The 16,715-nt window shown below is 44.3% G+C and overlaps 1 protein-coding gene across 1 annotated transcript in view; it reads right to left on the bottom strand.

Annotated features, from left to right (window-relative positions):
• The window catches only part of prex2 (phosphatidylinositol-3,4,5-trisphosphate-dependent Rac exchange factor 2), a 358,894-nt gene that overhangs the window by 131,072 nt on the left and 211,107 nt on the right, over window positions 1-16,715 (bottom strand). Inside the window, exon 29 of the mRNA XM_060824113.1 lies at window positions 13,605-13,695. Coding sequence (XP_060680096.1) covers window positions 13,605-13,695 — 91 coding nt within the window. The remainder of the gene's footprint in view (window positions 1-13,604; window positions 13,696-16,715) is intronic.

Raw genomic sequence — 16,715 nt, 5'->3', positions numbered from 1 at the left:
GAAGGGGCACGTGCTGGGTGGTCTGTCTTCTTTTACTATAACTGGGACAAAGTCCAATAGAACGGTGGTGACCTATTAAATAGCAGCCTCTGTAGTTGGCTCAGAACTATTTCATGTAGCAAACACCAACACCAGCAAACACGCCCACGTTCCTCCAACTCCCATCACACCCTGCAACAAGAACACAATCTTTTGAAGTTGTTTGCCCTGAGGCGGATATTCTGAGCCAAGAACTTCCATCGACACCTGCCTGAGAAGCAGAAAACCTGGCCCCAGCATCAGCAACAGAAGGAACATAGGCTCTGAGTTAGCTGGTGGAAGTGGCACTGTGAACAAATTAGGTCAGACCGGCTCCAAGTCTGTGTGAAACAGTATATGCCAGCAGCTGAGAAATGTGCTTTACATCAACAGTGTTGATGTGGAGTTCTCAGTGTTGGACTGGGGTGGACAAAGTTCAGAATTACACAACACCAAGTTATCGCCCAGCAGGTTTATTTGAAAGTTCTTTCAAATAAACCTGTTGGACTATAACCCTGATGTCATGTGATCAATGGTGTCGTGTAATGTGGAAGTTGGTATCTGATATATATCGGCACATTGGAAGCAGAATATTTCTTTATTAACCCCATGGTCATGTGACTCATTCACATGATATTGCAGAGAATGAAGCTGATATTTAAACAGCAGCAGATAGAGGATCATTCCTGATAAATATTACAGGTTGCTGACAGACTTAGATGTGTTTGACAGACAAAATGCAGGACCCTTGTGTTAATTAATTGGATGTTATTGGCAAGCAACAGCTTGCTTTGGTCATCAAAAGAATGCCTTACATCAAACAAACCACAAGCTGTGGTCTTTTCATCAGAAGAAAATGTACTTGCAAAACTCCACAATTACACAGATATCCTGCCCATTGGGGAAATCAGATACGGGCATGAAGTAGACATTTACAGTACAGAAGGGGGCCATTCGGGTCATTGTGTGTCAACAAAGGTCTGACTGCATTAATAAGCGGCCAGAGCAACACAAGTGAATACATAAACATTGTTTAAATGCAATGTAAGTTTTCAGCCTTTGCCAGAAGTTCAGGCAGTGAATTCCAGACTCTGTGCAAACAAACTTTCTCAACTCTCCTCCGAGTCTTCTACCTCTAACATTAAATTTTTCCTGAGCTGAAAATGTGTTGCTGGAAAAGCGCAGCAGGTCAGGCAGCATCCAAGGAACAGGAGATTCAACGTTTCGGGCATCAGTCCTTCTTCAGGAAAGTCTGTTTGAGAATGTGGCTGAAGACCTTCTGTGCAGAGGAGATGACCTGGGGTGTGCAGTGAGACAGGGGCTCACTGAAATCCTTGTAGAGGGAGGAAGAGAGCTTCTTCAAGGAAGGCATCCTTGCAAGAGGATTCGCTGTAGGTTAAAATCTTTGAGGAGATTAAATTTTTCCACCCACTTACTGACCCTTATACTAATGGGGAAAAAGTGCCTTCCTGTCTACCCCATCTGTGCCTCTCGTTATTTTATATATCTCTATCAAGTCCCCTCACAACCTCCAAATTCTGAGGGAGGGTCACACAAATTAAACGTTAACTCTGATTTCTCTTCACAGATGCTGCCAGATGTGCTGAGCTTTCCCAGCAATTTTTGCTTTTGTCCCTCACAATGGATGACAAGAGATATTGAGGCTTTGAGCAGAAAAAAGGAGGAGGTATGGCTCAGGTAGAGGCAGCTGGGATCATGGGAATCCCTGGAGGTAGACAGGGGATACTGGAGTTTACTGAAGAAGGAAATCAGGAGGGCGAAAAGGGGGTATGAGATAGCCTTGACTGAGAAGATTAGGGTGAATCCAGAGAGGTTCTTTAAGTTTATTAAGAATAACTTGGGAGAGAATAGGGCCCCTCAAGTACCAAAGTGGACATGAATGTGTGGAACTGCAGGAGATGGGCGAGGTCCTCAATGAGTATTTCCCCTGTGTTTACCGCAGAGAAAAACATGAAGAGTGAGGAACTTGGGGAAGTTAGTAGTGGTGTACTGGTGACATAGTCCATATCACAGTAAAGGAGGTGTTGGCCATATTAGTATGTACGAAAGTGGACAAATCTCCTGGTCCTGACCAGATATATCTAAGAACACTGCAAAAGGCTAGAGAAGAAATTGCTGGGGCCCTGACTGATATTTTTGCATCATCGTTAGCCATGGTTGAGGTCCTAGAAGACTAGAGGGGAGCCCTTATTCAAGAAGGGCTCCAAAGAAGGCCTGGAAACTGTAGATCAGTAAGTCTAATATCTGTGGTAGGTAAGTTACCTCAGAAGATTCAGAGATAAGGTATATATGCATTTGGAAAGACAGGGTTTGATTAGGAGCAGTCAGCTTTGTATGTGGGAGGTTGATAAGGACAGGGCAGTAGATGTAGTCTATATGGATTGCAGTAAGGCCTTTGAGATGATACCACATGGTAGGCTGCTCTGGAAGGTTACATCACATGGAATCCAGGGGAAGCTGACAAATTTGATACTGAATCAACTTGATGGCAGGAAGCAGAGGGTAATAGTGGAAGGATGCTTGTTGGACTGGAGGCCTGTGACTAGTGGAGTGCATCAGGGGTCGGTGCTGGGCCCATTGCTGTTTATTATCGATATCAATGATTTGGATAGGCATGATTAGTAAGTGATTAGTAAGTTTGCAGATGCTAAAAGGAGGTATCATGGACAGTGAGGAAGTTATCAGACGTTGCAGCAGAACCTTGATCAGCTGGGGAACTGTGCCAAGAAATGGCAAATAAGTGTGAGGTGTTGCAGTTTGGAAAGTCAAGTGAAGGTTGGAGTTTCATGATGAATGGTTTGGTCTTATGGAGAACAGAAGGACCTTGGAGTTCAGGTGCACGGTTCTCTGAAAGTGGAGTCCTAGGTAGACAGGACAGTTAAGAAGGCTTTTGGCACATTGGCCTTCATCAGTCAGGACACTGAGTAAAGAAGTTGAGAAGTTATATTGCAATTACACAGAATGTTGGTGAGGCTGCACTTGTGTTCGGCTTTGGTCAGGTTGTTGTGAGAAGGGTGTTATTAAACTAGAAAGTGTGTCAAAGAAATATGCAAGGATATTGCCAAGACTTAATGGTGTCAGTTACAAGGAGAGGTTGGATAAGCTAGGATCTTTTTTCTTTAGAGCATAGGAGACTGAGGGGGAACCCTCAGGATTGTTTAAGATCATGAAAGGCTTGGACAGGGGCAATGCACTCAGTCTTTTTCCTAGGGTTGGGGAACCGCATATGAGAGGGCATCAGTTCAAGGTTAGAGGGGAAAGAATAAAAGGGAACCTGAGGGGCAACGTTTTTACACAGAGGGTGGTACACAAATGGAATGAGCTGCCAGTGGAAGTCGTTGAGGTGGGTACATTAACAACATTTAAAAGCCTGTGGACAAATACATGGATAAGAAAGGATTAGACAGATATGGGCCAAGTGCAGGGAAATGGGGTTAGCGTGGATGGACAATTTGGTCAGCATAGACCAGTTTGGGCTGAAGGGCCTGTCTCTGTGCCGTAGGACCCTGTGACTCCCTACGTCTCTAATCTTCCCTGTTACAGAGAAACAACCACAGCCTATCCCCTTGCCCCTCACTGTTCAGACCCAGGGCAGCATCTGACAAACTATCCAGCATTGACTCAGGCACCAAAACATGACACCGCCCTGTTGTTCCGACAAAATCTCCCTTCCTCAGATTTTTTAAACTACCCGTCCCTAGTTGCCCTTTTGTGAAGGTGGGGAGTGAGCTGCCTCTTGAACAGCTGCAGTCCATGTGCTGAAGGTAGACACACAATGCCCTTAGGGAGGGAATGCCAGGATTTTGACCCACCAACACTGAAGGGACAGCGATATATTTCCCAGTCAGGTTGGTGAGTGACTTAAAGGGGAACATGAAGGTGGAGGTGTTCCCAAATATCTGCTGCCCGTATCCTTCCGGATAGAAGTGGCCATGGGTTTGGAAGGTGCTGCCTGAAGATCTTTGGTGAATTTCTGCAGTGCATTTTGTCGATAATACATTCTGCCAGGCAAAAGTGAGGACTGAAGATGCTGGAGATTAGAGGCGAGAGTGTGGTGCTGGAAAACCACAGCAGATCAGGCAGTATCCGAGGCGCAAGAAAATCGACGTTTCGGGCAAAAGCTCTTCCTCATCACTCTGTTCCTGAATGTCAATGGTGGAGGCAGGTGGATGTTTGTGGACACAGTCTCAACCAAGTGGGCTGCTTTGTCCTGGATGGTGTCAAGCTTCTTGAGTGTTGTTGGAGCTGCACCCATCCAGGCAAGTAATGCGGATTCTATCACATTCCTGAGTTGTGCCGAGTAGATGGTGGACAGGCTTTGGGGAGTCAGGAGGTTAGTTACTCGCTGTAGTATTCCTAGCCTCTGATTGGTCTTTTAGCCACTTTGTTTATGTAATGAGTCTAGTTGAGTTTCTGGTCAACAATAACCCCCAGGATGTCAATAGTAGGGGATTCAGTGATGGTAATATCACTGAATGCCAAGGGGCAGTGGTTAGATTGTCTCTGATCGGTGATGGTCATTGCCTGGCATTTGTGTGGCGTGAATGTTACTGCCACTTGTCAGCCCAAACCTGGATATTGTCCAGATCTTGTTACATTTGAACCTGGACTACTTCAATATCTGAGGAGTTGCAAATGATGCTGAACATTGCACAATCATTGGTGAACATCCCAAATTCTGACCTTATGATGGAGGGAAGGTGATTGATGAAGCAGCTGAAGACAGTTGGGTTGAGGACACTACCCTGAGGAACTCTTGCAGAGATGTCCTGGAGTGAGATGACTGACTTCCAACTATCACAGCCATCTTCCTAAGTGCCAGATATGACTCCCACCTGTAGAGAGAGTTCCCCAATTCCTATTGGCTCCAGTTTTGCTAGGGGTCCTTGATGTCACACTCAGTCGAATGCAGCCTTGATGTCCAGGGCTGCCCTCTCCCTTCCCCTCTGGAATTCAGCTCTTTTGTCCATGATTTAACCAAGGCTATAATGAGGTCAGGAGTTGCATGACCATGGTGAAGTCCAAACTGGGCATCATTGAGCAGGTTATGCTGAGCAAGTGCTGCTTGACAGCACTGTTGATGACATCTTCCATCACATTCCTGATGTCCGAGAGTAGACTGGTGGGACGGGATTTAGCTGGGTTGAATTTGCCCTGTTTTTTTGTGAACAGGACGCACCTGGGCAATATTCTACATTGTCAGGGGGATGTCAGTGTTGAAACTGTACTGAAAGAGTTTGGCTAAGGATGCAGTAAGTTCTGGAACACAAGTCTTGGGACGTTTGCCCAAATGTTGTCAGGGCCCTTTGCAGTATCCAGTTCCAACAACAATCTACTGATATCATTTGGAGTGAACCAAATTAATCAACAACTGGTATCTGTGATGCTGGGACCTCTGGAGGAAACTAGGAAGGATCATCCAATTTACACTTATGGCTGAAGATTCTTGTAAATTCCTCAGCCTTACTTTTTGTCCTGACGTGCTGGGCTCCCTACTGTGGAGAATAAGGACATCTTTGGAGCCTTTCCCTCCTTTGTTAATTGTCTACCACCATTCCCAATTGGATGGCAGGATTGCAGAGCGTGGTCTGATTGGTTGGTTGTCAAATCGCTTAGCTCTGTCTATCATTCATGCTCATCCCACTTGGCCTGAACGTAGTTCCATTTTGTAGTTTCAGCAGGTGGATAGCTCATCTTTTTTAACGTATGCCTTGTGTGGTTGTAATCTCCATTGAACCATGGTGATCCCCAGGTTTGATGGTAATGGTAGAGGAGGAGATATGTCAGGCCGTGAGGTAGCAGATTACATTGCAATACCAACCCCCTGATGATGATGGATGCCCAGTCTTGAGTTGCTAGATCTGTTTGAAATCTGTCCCATTTAGCACGTGACAGTGCCTCACAACACGATGGAGGTTATTCTCAATGTGAAGGTGGGACTAAATCTCCACAAGGACTGTACAGTGGTCACTCTTTGATACTCAAAATTATTGAGTTATGCAGCACGAAAACAAACCATTCAGTCCAACTCGTCTGTGCTGACCAGATATCCTGAACTAACTAGTCCCACTTGCCAGCATTTGGCCCATATCCCTCTAAACCTTTCTGATCCATATACCCATCGTATGCCTTCTACATGTAAGTGTACCATCCTCCACCACTTCCTCTGGCAGCTCATTCCATACATGCACCACCCTCTACACGAAAAAGTTGCCCCTCTAAGTTTTAAATCTTTCCCCTCTCACTTTAAACTTTTACCTTATCTTGGGGCCAAAGACCTTGTCCATTCATTCTGTCCCGGACAGATACATCCACAGCTGGCAGTTTGGTGAGGATGAGGTCAAGTATGCTTTGCCCTCACCACCTGCTGCAGAGCCAGACGACCAACAATGTCCACTAGGACTTGATCTGTTAAGTCTGAGGTGGTGTAATCAAAGCTTTTTAAAAAAATAGTTCATGAGATGTAGGCATCACTGGCTAGGCCAGCAGTTATTGTCCATCCCTGATTGCCTAGTGGGCAGTTAAGAGCCAACCACATTTCTGTGGGTCTGGAGTCACATGTAGGTCAGATCAAGTAAGTATGCAGTTTCCTTCACGAAAGGGCATTAGTCAGCCAGATGGGTTTTGCCTGACAATTGATTCATGGTCATTGTTAGACTTCCAGATTTTTATCAAATTCAAGATCCACTATCTGCCCTGGCAGGATTCAAATCTGGGTCCCCAGAACACTACGAGTCTCCAGATTAACAGTCGAGTGATGATACCACTCGGCCTTGCCTCCCCTCCACCCCCCTCCCCCCCAATGCTGGATTGTTGAGTGTGATATGCTGGAGTTCTAACGTGACGCATGAAGTCACAAAGGGCCGATATGCACATGCTGGAACTGTATTGAGTGATGCACCCTGAGAACATACCATGGATCATCAAGTCTAATCTCTCATTTAAAAAACACAGAATCTGTGGTTGTTATAACTGATGAATATATAGATTAAATTTTTCAAAGAACTGAAATGAAGTGGAGCAAGAAAGCGGTTTCAACTCAAAAATCTATCATTTGAGAATATGTACATTAAATGATCCAGCCATACAGTTCGCTGATGGACAGATATCTCATTGCTTTGAGGGAGAAAAAGTCCTCCATATCTCTCCCTCAAACAGCAGGCTCTTATTTTGAAATTGGGCTGCAGCTGTTGCCGAGGGGAAGGATCATCTCAGTATCTACCCTGTCAAACTCAGTCAGAATCTTATCTGTCCTTCTGAAGTAAAATGAGTACAGGCCCAACCTGATCAAATACAGGCCCAACCTGATCAAATACAGGCCCAACCTGATCAAATGCAGGCCCAATCTGATCAAATACAGGCCCAACCTGATCAAATACAGGCCCAACCTGATCAAATACAGGCCCAACCTGATCAAATACAGGCCCAACCTGATCAAATATAGGCCCAACCTGATCAAATACAGGCCCAATCTGATCAAATACAGGCCCAATCTGATCAAATACAGGCCCAACCTGATCAACCTTTCCTCACAAACCTTTAAGTCCAGGGATGAGCCTAGTGAATGTTCTCTGAACTGCCAGCAATACAAATGGGCACCTCGTCAGTAAGGTGACCAAAACTGCACACAATATCCTTCATATAACCTCACTAATGCCCTGTACAGTTGTAGCGAAACTTTCCCACTGTTAAACTCCATCTCCCTTGTAATAATGGACAACATCCTGTCCCTCTGAGCCACTGCATTCTGCAAGCTCTCCATTTAATTAATGCTAGGTTTTTCTATTCCCCTTGCCTAAGCGTGTAGCCTTATATTTGGCTACATTTTCCTCTATATACCATTTTTTCTGCGCTCTCACATAACTTATCTACACGCTTTGTAGACTCTCCACAATCCACTCACCACTTGCTTTCCAATGTCTCTCTAAGTCATCTGCTTCATCAGAAACCTAACGCAGATATGATCGAAAATACCCCAGATATCCAAGGTGTAAGGTGGCGATAAAGTAAGGCGTGCTTAAAAACTACACAATTAGTTGGACAAGCATTTCAGTAAGTTACCTGAGAACAGAAATAATTTGGAGAAATAGATAATGCAAGATTATTTCTAGATATACAAATAAAATGCACAGCAAATTTAACTTTTACCCATTCATGTGTAGCTAATAATCTAATATCAACTTGAACCCTTCCAAGTCTGTTTTGGTTCAGCCCCCCCCCACCCTGCTATCCACCCCCCCCCCCCCCACCCCCCCCCCATCCCCCCTCCCTTGCTACCTCTCCCTCAGTGTTCAAACCATCCTCATAGATGCCTGCACACTGAGGTGGCAGTAAATAGCAGCAAATTGACAAAGACATCCCCGGGTTGGGGGAGGGGGTAACAAAGGATGCTAATAACCCACCCACGACTGAGAACCCTGAGGGAAGAACATTGACTCCAAGTGGTTGATGACGCACAAGAGTTAGAATTTGTTTTTATGAGCACGTGTACTCCAATACAGAAGTACAGGAGTACAGTGAAAAATCGACAATGCCTCATGGGCCCATCTTAGCTACAAAGTATCTCAGTACTAATCTTCGATGCAAAAACAGGAATAAAGAAGAAAAAGGTTACATTCCCTGACAGTGATTCATAGTATAAGTTAGGAACAAGACATTGTTAAAAGGATAAACATTACAAGACTAACAAAGTGCCAGTTCTGTCCCTGCTCATGTACTTCCACAGTGCAGCACCCAAAGGGAGCAGCCCAGAGGGAAATCAGTTAAAGCACAGCAAGTGTTGTCTACAGTTCACAGCAAAACGTCTTTCAAAAGAGCTTTCCAGTTTAGCGGGCTGCCAGTTAGGAAAAACAGAGGGAAAACAATTAAGTGAAGTTCTGCTGCCAAAGGATCTCTAACGTAACTGCATTGCATCTACTCAAACCCTTCCACCCACCCTAACCACATGAGGACTAACCCCTCCCTTACTGAGCTCTTTCAGTACCATCTCCAGGTGCTGCTTCTGGCACCGTCTTGGGTTCATGCCATGTATTTTCTTCCTGTTGTGTCTCCAGTAAAAGAACACGCGTAAGCCTGAGTCTCGTGCAATGGCCTTCATGGTACAGCAGTCGAGAGTGTGGAGCTGGAAAAGCACAGCAGGTCAGGCAGCATCCGAGGAGCAGAAGAATCAACATTGCTGGCATAAGCCTTTCATCAGGAATGAGACTTGTGGGCCGGGGCTGAGAGATAAATGGGAGGGGGGGGTGGACCCGTCCATCACTGCCCCCTCTGATCTATCATCTTCCTGCTCACCTTCATCCACCTATCGCTTTCCCAGCTACCTCCCCCAAATCCCAGCCCCCCTTCATGATACAGCAGCACTGTTGCAAAGTCTGTTTGAAAGACAAAACCTCTGAATCCAGCAGGCTCTTTGCTCAGTGCTACACAGACAGAATAGCAAGTTTTGAGAAGATTTGTAGCTCAAGTTGAGGTTCTGGATGTAGGTTTGCTCGCTGAGCTGGAAGGTTCATTTTCAGATGTTTCATCACCCTACTAGGTAACATCATCAGAACAGGAAATGACATCACCACAAGAAATGACATCACCAACTCAAGGAAACCCAAACTCATAAATAGAAAGTGGGCCATATCACCATTGCTTCATCCAGAAGCTCACTGATGATGTTACCTAGTACGGTGATGAAACATTTGAGAATGAACCTTCCAGCTCAGCGAGTAAACCTATATCCACAAACAGATTACTTTGTTTCCCATTGGTTTGGACAAGGACAATTCTGTTTAACTATTTATCCCATAACTTAATGGGCAGCACGGTGGCACAGTGGTTAGCACTGCTGCCTCACAGTGCCAGAGACCCGGGTTCAATTCCCGCCTCAGATGACTGTCTGTGTGAAGTTTGCACATGCCCCATGTCTGCGTGGGTTTCCTCCCACAGTCCAAAAATGTGCAGACTAGGCGAATTGGCCATGCTAAATTGACCGTAGTGTTAGGTGTAGGGGAATAGGTCTGGGTGGGTTTGGACTTGTTGGGCCAAAGGGCCTGTTTCCACACTCTAAGTAAGTAGTCTAATCTTAATACGCAAAAGCGTTTTGAGGATGAGCATGTCTTTTGACAGTACCCAGACCCACCAGAACTAGCATACATTTAGAAAGGACATGACCCAAACCTATCTGATTTATGGATCAAATAATGATCCTCTGAGGTGCTTTTCCCCAAAACCAAGATGATCTTATATGCTTAGAGAAGGAAGTTAAGGTGCTGAACAGAACTATTGGTATGTTTCAGTCTCTGAGAGTCGCTATCTAACAAGAATGCAAGAGAAAGATATTATTAACTGAGATAGGGTTCAGAAGAATTGTTGAAAATGTGTTGCTGGTTAAAGCACAGCAGGTTAGGCAGCATCTCAGGAATAGGGAATTCGACATTTCGAGCATAAGCCCTTCATCAGGAATGAGAGAGAGTAGCCAAGCAGGCTGAGATAAAAGGTAGGGAGGAGGGACTTGGGGGAGGGGTGATGGAGGTGGGATAGGTGGAAGGAGGTCAAGGTGAGGGTGATAGGCCAGAGTGGGGTGGGGGCGGAGAGGTCAGTAAGGAGATTGCAGGTTGAATTGTACCAGGATGTTGCAGGTTATGGAAGGTTTGAATTATAAAGAAAGGCTGGATAGGTTGGGACTTTTGTTCACTGGAGCATAGGAGGTTGAGGCATGACCTTATCGAGGTTTATAAAAGTATGAGAGGTATGGATAGGGTTAATGGTAGGTGCTTGGGATTTCAAGATGAGGGTCATACATTTAAGCTGACACCAGAGAGACTTCAAAAAGATATGGGGGGCAAATTTATAACACTGCAGGTTCACTTGTGAATGAACTACCTGAGGAAGTGGTGGATGCGTGCATAATTACAACGTTTAAGAGACATTTAGATAAGTACTTGAATAAGCAAGGTTTGGAGGGATATGGGCCAGGTGCAGGCAGGTGGGACGAGTTTAGTTTGGGATTATGGTCAGCATGGACTGGTTGGGCCGAAGGGTCTGTTTCCGTGCTGTCTGACTCTCTGACTCAGTAACTCATCACCCCAGCTGAGATCAGGTGATTCCATCAAACGAATCTTTGACCTTTCCAGCTGTGCATCTCATTGCCATGTGGTTACCTTTACCCTTTTGAGAATTGGCAATACTCTTTAATAGAATTTAAATCATTTTCTTGTGCCAGCATTACAGAAATCTAATTACTTTGGAGAGTTCCTTCAGCATTTAAGAGCAGTATTAAAATTCAAAGGGGACGCAACGATTTCCTCCAAGTATTATGAGTGAAGTCATTTTGCATCTACAGAAAATATACTTCCAATTTCCAACACATTGCTGAAGGGGAAACCATCCGAAATGTAATTTCAGTACATTCTTAATGACATGCCGAGAGGATTGAGTTAATTCCTTCACTGACAGTAGGAAATGTTTGAGCCCTTTAGTGCCAGATTTTTTTTGTTGTTGTGCTTTTGTTAATTGAATTGCAGCTTCTACAGAATTCTATGTGAAGGATTCGCTGTCGATTTTTGCTGCCACAGGCCCTACAATCCCGTGGTCAATCAACGACACTTGCACTTTTACGCCAGGCAAGTATAAACCACATTGCCCAAAGGCAGGTCTGTCAGGGTCAAGAGAGAACTATTCCAGTGGGCACCAGAATCACTACAGTTTTCATGGTCCTCGTTGGAAGTGCAAGACGCTACAATTTAGTTTCGAGAGTAAAGATCAATCCACATTTTGACAGACTCGGAAAAGTAATTTGATTACATAAGCTAATTAAGTAATGAATGTGTCTTTTTATTTTGCATTTTTATAAACTTGGGAACTGAAATGAGAAAGAGCTGTTTTAAAATCCAGTGGCTCCTGCTCTGAGAAGTAAGCCAGCGTCCATTGCAAGCATTGTGCTGACAATGGCATGGCCCAGCAGCTGTGACAGCTTGATTTGCCATCTGGAGTTAAAGAGACATAATTGATGCAGCTTTTGCTGGCGACAGGAGTTGATTGGTCCATAGACTGGTGTCCAATTATCACCAACTACGTGATTAATTCTCAGAGACCTGAACAGCTTGGAACTGGAAAAAAACTACAGAGAAGAGATTTATAGAGCGAGAGAAATAGAGATTGATGATAGAACGAGATTGAGATACAGCAAGAGATAGAGTGAGCAATAGAGAGATAGACTTGGAATAGAGAAGGATAGTGAAGGATACTGAAGGATAGAGAGATAGAGATAAGGATAGAGAGAGAGAAAGGCAGCAAAGAGATAGAAATAAGGAGAGGGAATGAGATAGGGAGAGAGACAGAGAGAAATTATAGGGAGAGGTACAAACAGTGAGAGATAGAGAGATAGATCAACACATTTATCAATAGATAAAAAAGAGAGATAATGTTTTGTTCTTCTCCAGCTCAGGAGCAGTCTGTCTGTTCTCCGCAGTCTAACCTCACATAAACCTGAAGAAAGCCAGTTTAGTGCCGCTGTAACAATTGCTTTCAGCTCTGACTTTTATTTGATTTGTTTGAGATTATTTAGAAGGAAGCCAATCCCCACATTGTGTTTCTCATTAACCAGTGGAAGCATCCAGAGAAGGATGATTGAAACAACATGCTGGCCAGCAGAAGAGTCATCATTATAATTTCAGAGCAGAAAAACTCCCAAACTCTCTTTCTAGTTTTTCACTCAGCTGCAACCTATTATGTGTAATTCTGCTTGTTTGTCTCTGTAAAGGGAGTGTTCATGAAGGCGATTTAATTAGCAGTATCATATGCCGATGGTTGTCATTTGTTTATCTACAGCTAAACTCTAATTACTTGGAATAAATAGTGATTGTCGTTTAGTACAGAAACCTGGTCCATGTTTCCAATCACTCTGGGTCTGAACATGAGGAATTTTGTACTTTATAAAATCTTTAGCATTTGTGATGACTTTAGGAGCAGAGTAGTTCATGTTTACTACAGTGAATCCTAGCATTTCAAAGAAATAACCACATTCAAAACTGATACATAATCTGTATTTAGCTATAAATAAAACCTCCTGCAAATTCATTCAGAGCGTAAAAAAATTGTAGGCTAGGCCTGTGGATCCAGAGTCACGCACACTAAATAAGGTAAAGGTGGCAGAATTTCTTCCTTAAAGGGCACTGACACATCAGATGAGTTTTTATGACAATCGACATTGGTCACTGAATTCAAATTTCACCAGGTACCCATATTAAACTAACCTGGCCTGTGACATTACTAATCCACAACAATGCCATAACACCACTGGCTCCCCTGAAACAATGCAGCAGTTCTAACTTACTCAAATCTTTTTGGAAAATATTTACTGATTCAAGAGAATAAAAATACTCCAGTCTTGCTGGTTTTCCATGTTAAAACACTTGAAGTAAAGCACAGCATTTAGATTTCCACAAAGGAATTCTGAAGGAGCACAAATTAAATAATAGGTACAAGAAATGGATTTTTTTTTAAAAGCAGACAATAAACATTATCCCTCCAACCAACAAAGGAACCTGCAGCTTTTCATAGTTAATACCAAATGTTACCTTGGAAACTTCGTCTTGGCATTAATGTCTTGGTTTGTTCAAATGCTTTTGCCACCAGTGGTCCCTTCAGAAGGTTACTGACTGCATCCACCTGTTGGGATCAAAGCAATATTCCTCACAAAGCAATATTACTCACAGACTGAACAAACCCCTGACTTGAAACAGGACCGGCCTGTCATGTAATGGATATGAAGTGTTATCTTCTAATCTGGTCCTTTACTTGAAAGATTCAAAGTGTTCAGGATATTGCGCCAGCACTCAGTAGCAGCCGTGTGTACCAACTGCAAGGTGCACTGCAGAACTTTGCCAAAGATTCCTAGACAGCACTTTCCAAACCCATGCGCACTTCAGTCTAGAAAGACAAGGATAGCAAATACATGGGAATATCCCCACCTACAAGTACCCCTCCAAAACACTCACCACCTTGACTTGGAAGTATATCACCATCCCTTCACTGTCACTGGGTCAAAATCCTGAAATTCCCTCCCTAAGGGCATTGTGGGTCAACACACACAGCACATGGACTATAGTGGTTCAAGAAGGCATCTTACTCCCACCTTTTCAAGTTGTGAAACTTGAAAGGGTTTAGAAAAGATTTACAAAAATGTTGCCAGAGTTGAAGAGTTTGAGCTATAAGGAGAGGCTGTACAGGCTGGGGCTGTTTTCCCTGGAGCATTGGAGGCTGAGGGGTGACCTTATCTTTTAATTTAGTGAGTTCAAACCCAAAATATTTGTAATTTTGCACCAATGGGGAGAAAGTCTGACCTGAGTAGAGGTTCTCTGGTCAACACAACTCAGTCAATGGTCTGAGAAGCCATGACTAATCAGGGTGAACAGAAAATCAAAAGTGGAATTATACCACACCCTCTTCCCACTTCATCAATGAACTGATTTGAAATATGCATCTTCCAGGGTAATCTACACCATTACCTTGGCCAAACACAACCTCCCTGGTTTTACTTCCACCTCTTCATTGTCCTAGATGTGGATTATTTCCCTCCAGTACAGTTGGCATGGAGGTGATGGATATAGCAGGAAAACTTATGGGTGCTAGGCCTACCTGGCACAAAATGAACTTTGGCCTCTGCCCACTTGCTTGGCACAGAAAGATAGAAAATAGGTGCAGGAGTAGGCCATTCGGCCCTTTGAACCTGCACCATCATTCAGTATGAGCATGGTTGACCATGAAATCTCAGTATCCCATTCACGTTTTCTCTCCATCCTCCTTGATCCCTTTAGTCATAAAGGCTATGTCCAGCTCCCTCTTGAATGTATCTAATGAACTGGCCCCAACAGCTTCCTTTGGGAGAGAATTTCACAGGTTCACAATTCTCTGAGTGAGGAAATCCTTCCTCATCTCAGCCCTGAATGACTTCCCCCTTATTCTTAGACTGTGACCCCTTGTTCTGGACTTCCCCAACATCGGGAACATTCTTCCCATATCTAGCCTGCCCGGTCCCATTAGGATTTTATATGTTTCGATGAGATTCCCCATGACTCTTCTCAATTCCAGTAAATACAAATCCAATCAATACAGTCTTTCCTCATATGTCACCCCTGCCATCCAGGGAATGACCTTGGAAAGTAAACAGATCACCAGTGGCTTCTGTCCCAGTTTCATCATCACACTTGGAATGCTGTTTTCTGACCCAAATATGACATTGAAAGGCTTTGAGGGTGAGTGAGCGAGTGTGTGAGTGAGAGAGAGAGAGAGAGTGAGTGAGTGAGAGTGTGTGAGTATAAGAGAGTGTCAGTGTGAGTGTGTGAGTGAGAATGAGTGAGTGTGAGTATGTGCGAGAGTGTGAGAACATGTGTAAGAGAGTGTGTGACACAGTTTGTGAGAGAAAGTGTGAGAGGTGTGAGACAGGGCGTGTGAGAGGGTATGAGAGAGGGTTTGAGAGATGGTGTGAGAGACAGCGTGAAAGGGTGTGACAGATGGTGTGAATGAGAGAGAGTGAGAGAAAGGGTGTGTGAGAGTGCATGAGTGAGTGAGAGAGTGAATGAGTGTGAGAGTGCGTGTGAGAGTAAGTGTGTGTGCAAGTGTGTGCGTGAGAGCGAAAGAGTGTGTGAGTATGTGAGTGCGAGCTGTGTGTGTGTGAGTGTGAGTGTGAGAGTGAGAGTGTGTGTGTGTATGTGTTGGTGAGTGTGTGTGTGTGTGAAAGTGTGCGCGAATGAGACTGTGGATACGTGTGTGAGAGACTGTTGGTGAGAGTGTGTTTGTATATGAATGAGAGAGAGTGTATGTGTGTGTGTGTGTGAGTGTGAATGAGAGAGTGTGTGTGTGTGTGTCTGTGTGCGCAAGTGAGAGAATGAGTGTGTGCGTGTGAATGAGTGTGTGCGTGTGAATGAGAATGTGTGCATGCGTGTGCGTGAATGAGAGAGTGTGTGCATGCATGTGTATGAGAGTGTGTGTGTGCGTGTGAATGGGAGAGAGCGTGTGTGTCAGAGAATGTGTGTGTGTGAGTGATTATGTGAGTGAGAGAATGTGTGTGTGTATGTGTGTGTGTATGTGAGTGATTGTGTGTGTGAGAGAACATGGGTGTGTGTGTGATTGTGTGAGAGAATGTGTGTGTGTGTGTCTGTGTGTGGTTGTGCGCGTGTATGTGTGTGTGTGAGTGATTGTGTGAATGAGAGAATGTGTGTGTGTGTGAGTGTGTGTGTGTGTGTGTGTGTGTGTGTGAGATTGTGTGTGTGAGTGATTGTGTGAGTGAGAGAATGTGTGTGTGAAGAACGCAAACGAACTGATGGCCTGAAGTGCATCTACTTTAATGCAAGGAGTTTGGTGTGTAAGGCAGATGAACTTAGGGCTTGGATCAGTGCCTGGGAGAATGACGTTATTGCAATCACAGAAACTTGGTTGAAGGAAGGACATGATTGGCAATTAAATGATCCAGGATATAGATGCTTCAGGCAGGATAGGGAGGGAAGTAAAAGGGAGAGTGGAGTTACATTGCTGGTCAGGGATGATAACATGGCTGTGCTAAAGGAGGACACTGTGGCGGTCTTGGGTAGTGAGGTGTTATGGATGGAGCTGAGACATAAGAAACGTGCAGTTTCATTGTTGGGGCTGTATTACAGACCTCCCAACAGTGAGCGTGAGCTAGAAGAACA

The sequence above is a fragment of the Hemiscyllium ocellatum genome, chromosome 4 (genome assembly GCF_020745735.1).
Source record: "Hemiscyllium ocellatum isolate sHemOce1 chromosome 4, sHemOce1.pat.X.cur, whole genome shotgun sequence".
Lineage (NCBI taxonomy): Eukaryota > Metazoa > Chordata > Chondrichthyes > Orectolobiformes > Hemiscylliidae > Hemiscyllium > Hemiscyllium ocellatum.
The sequence above is the reverse complement of the archived record's forward strand: the minus strand, read 5'-3'. Positions and strand labels throughout refer to the sequence as shown.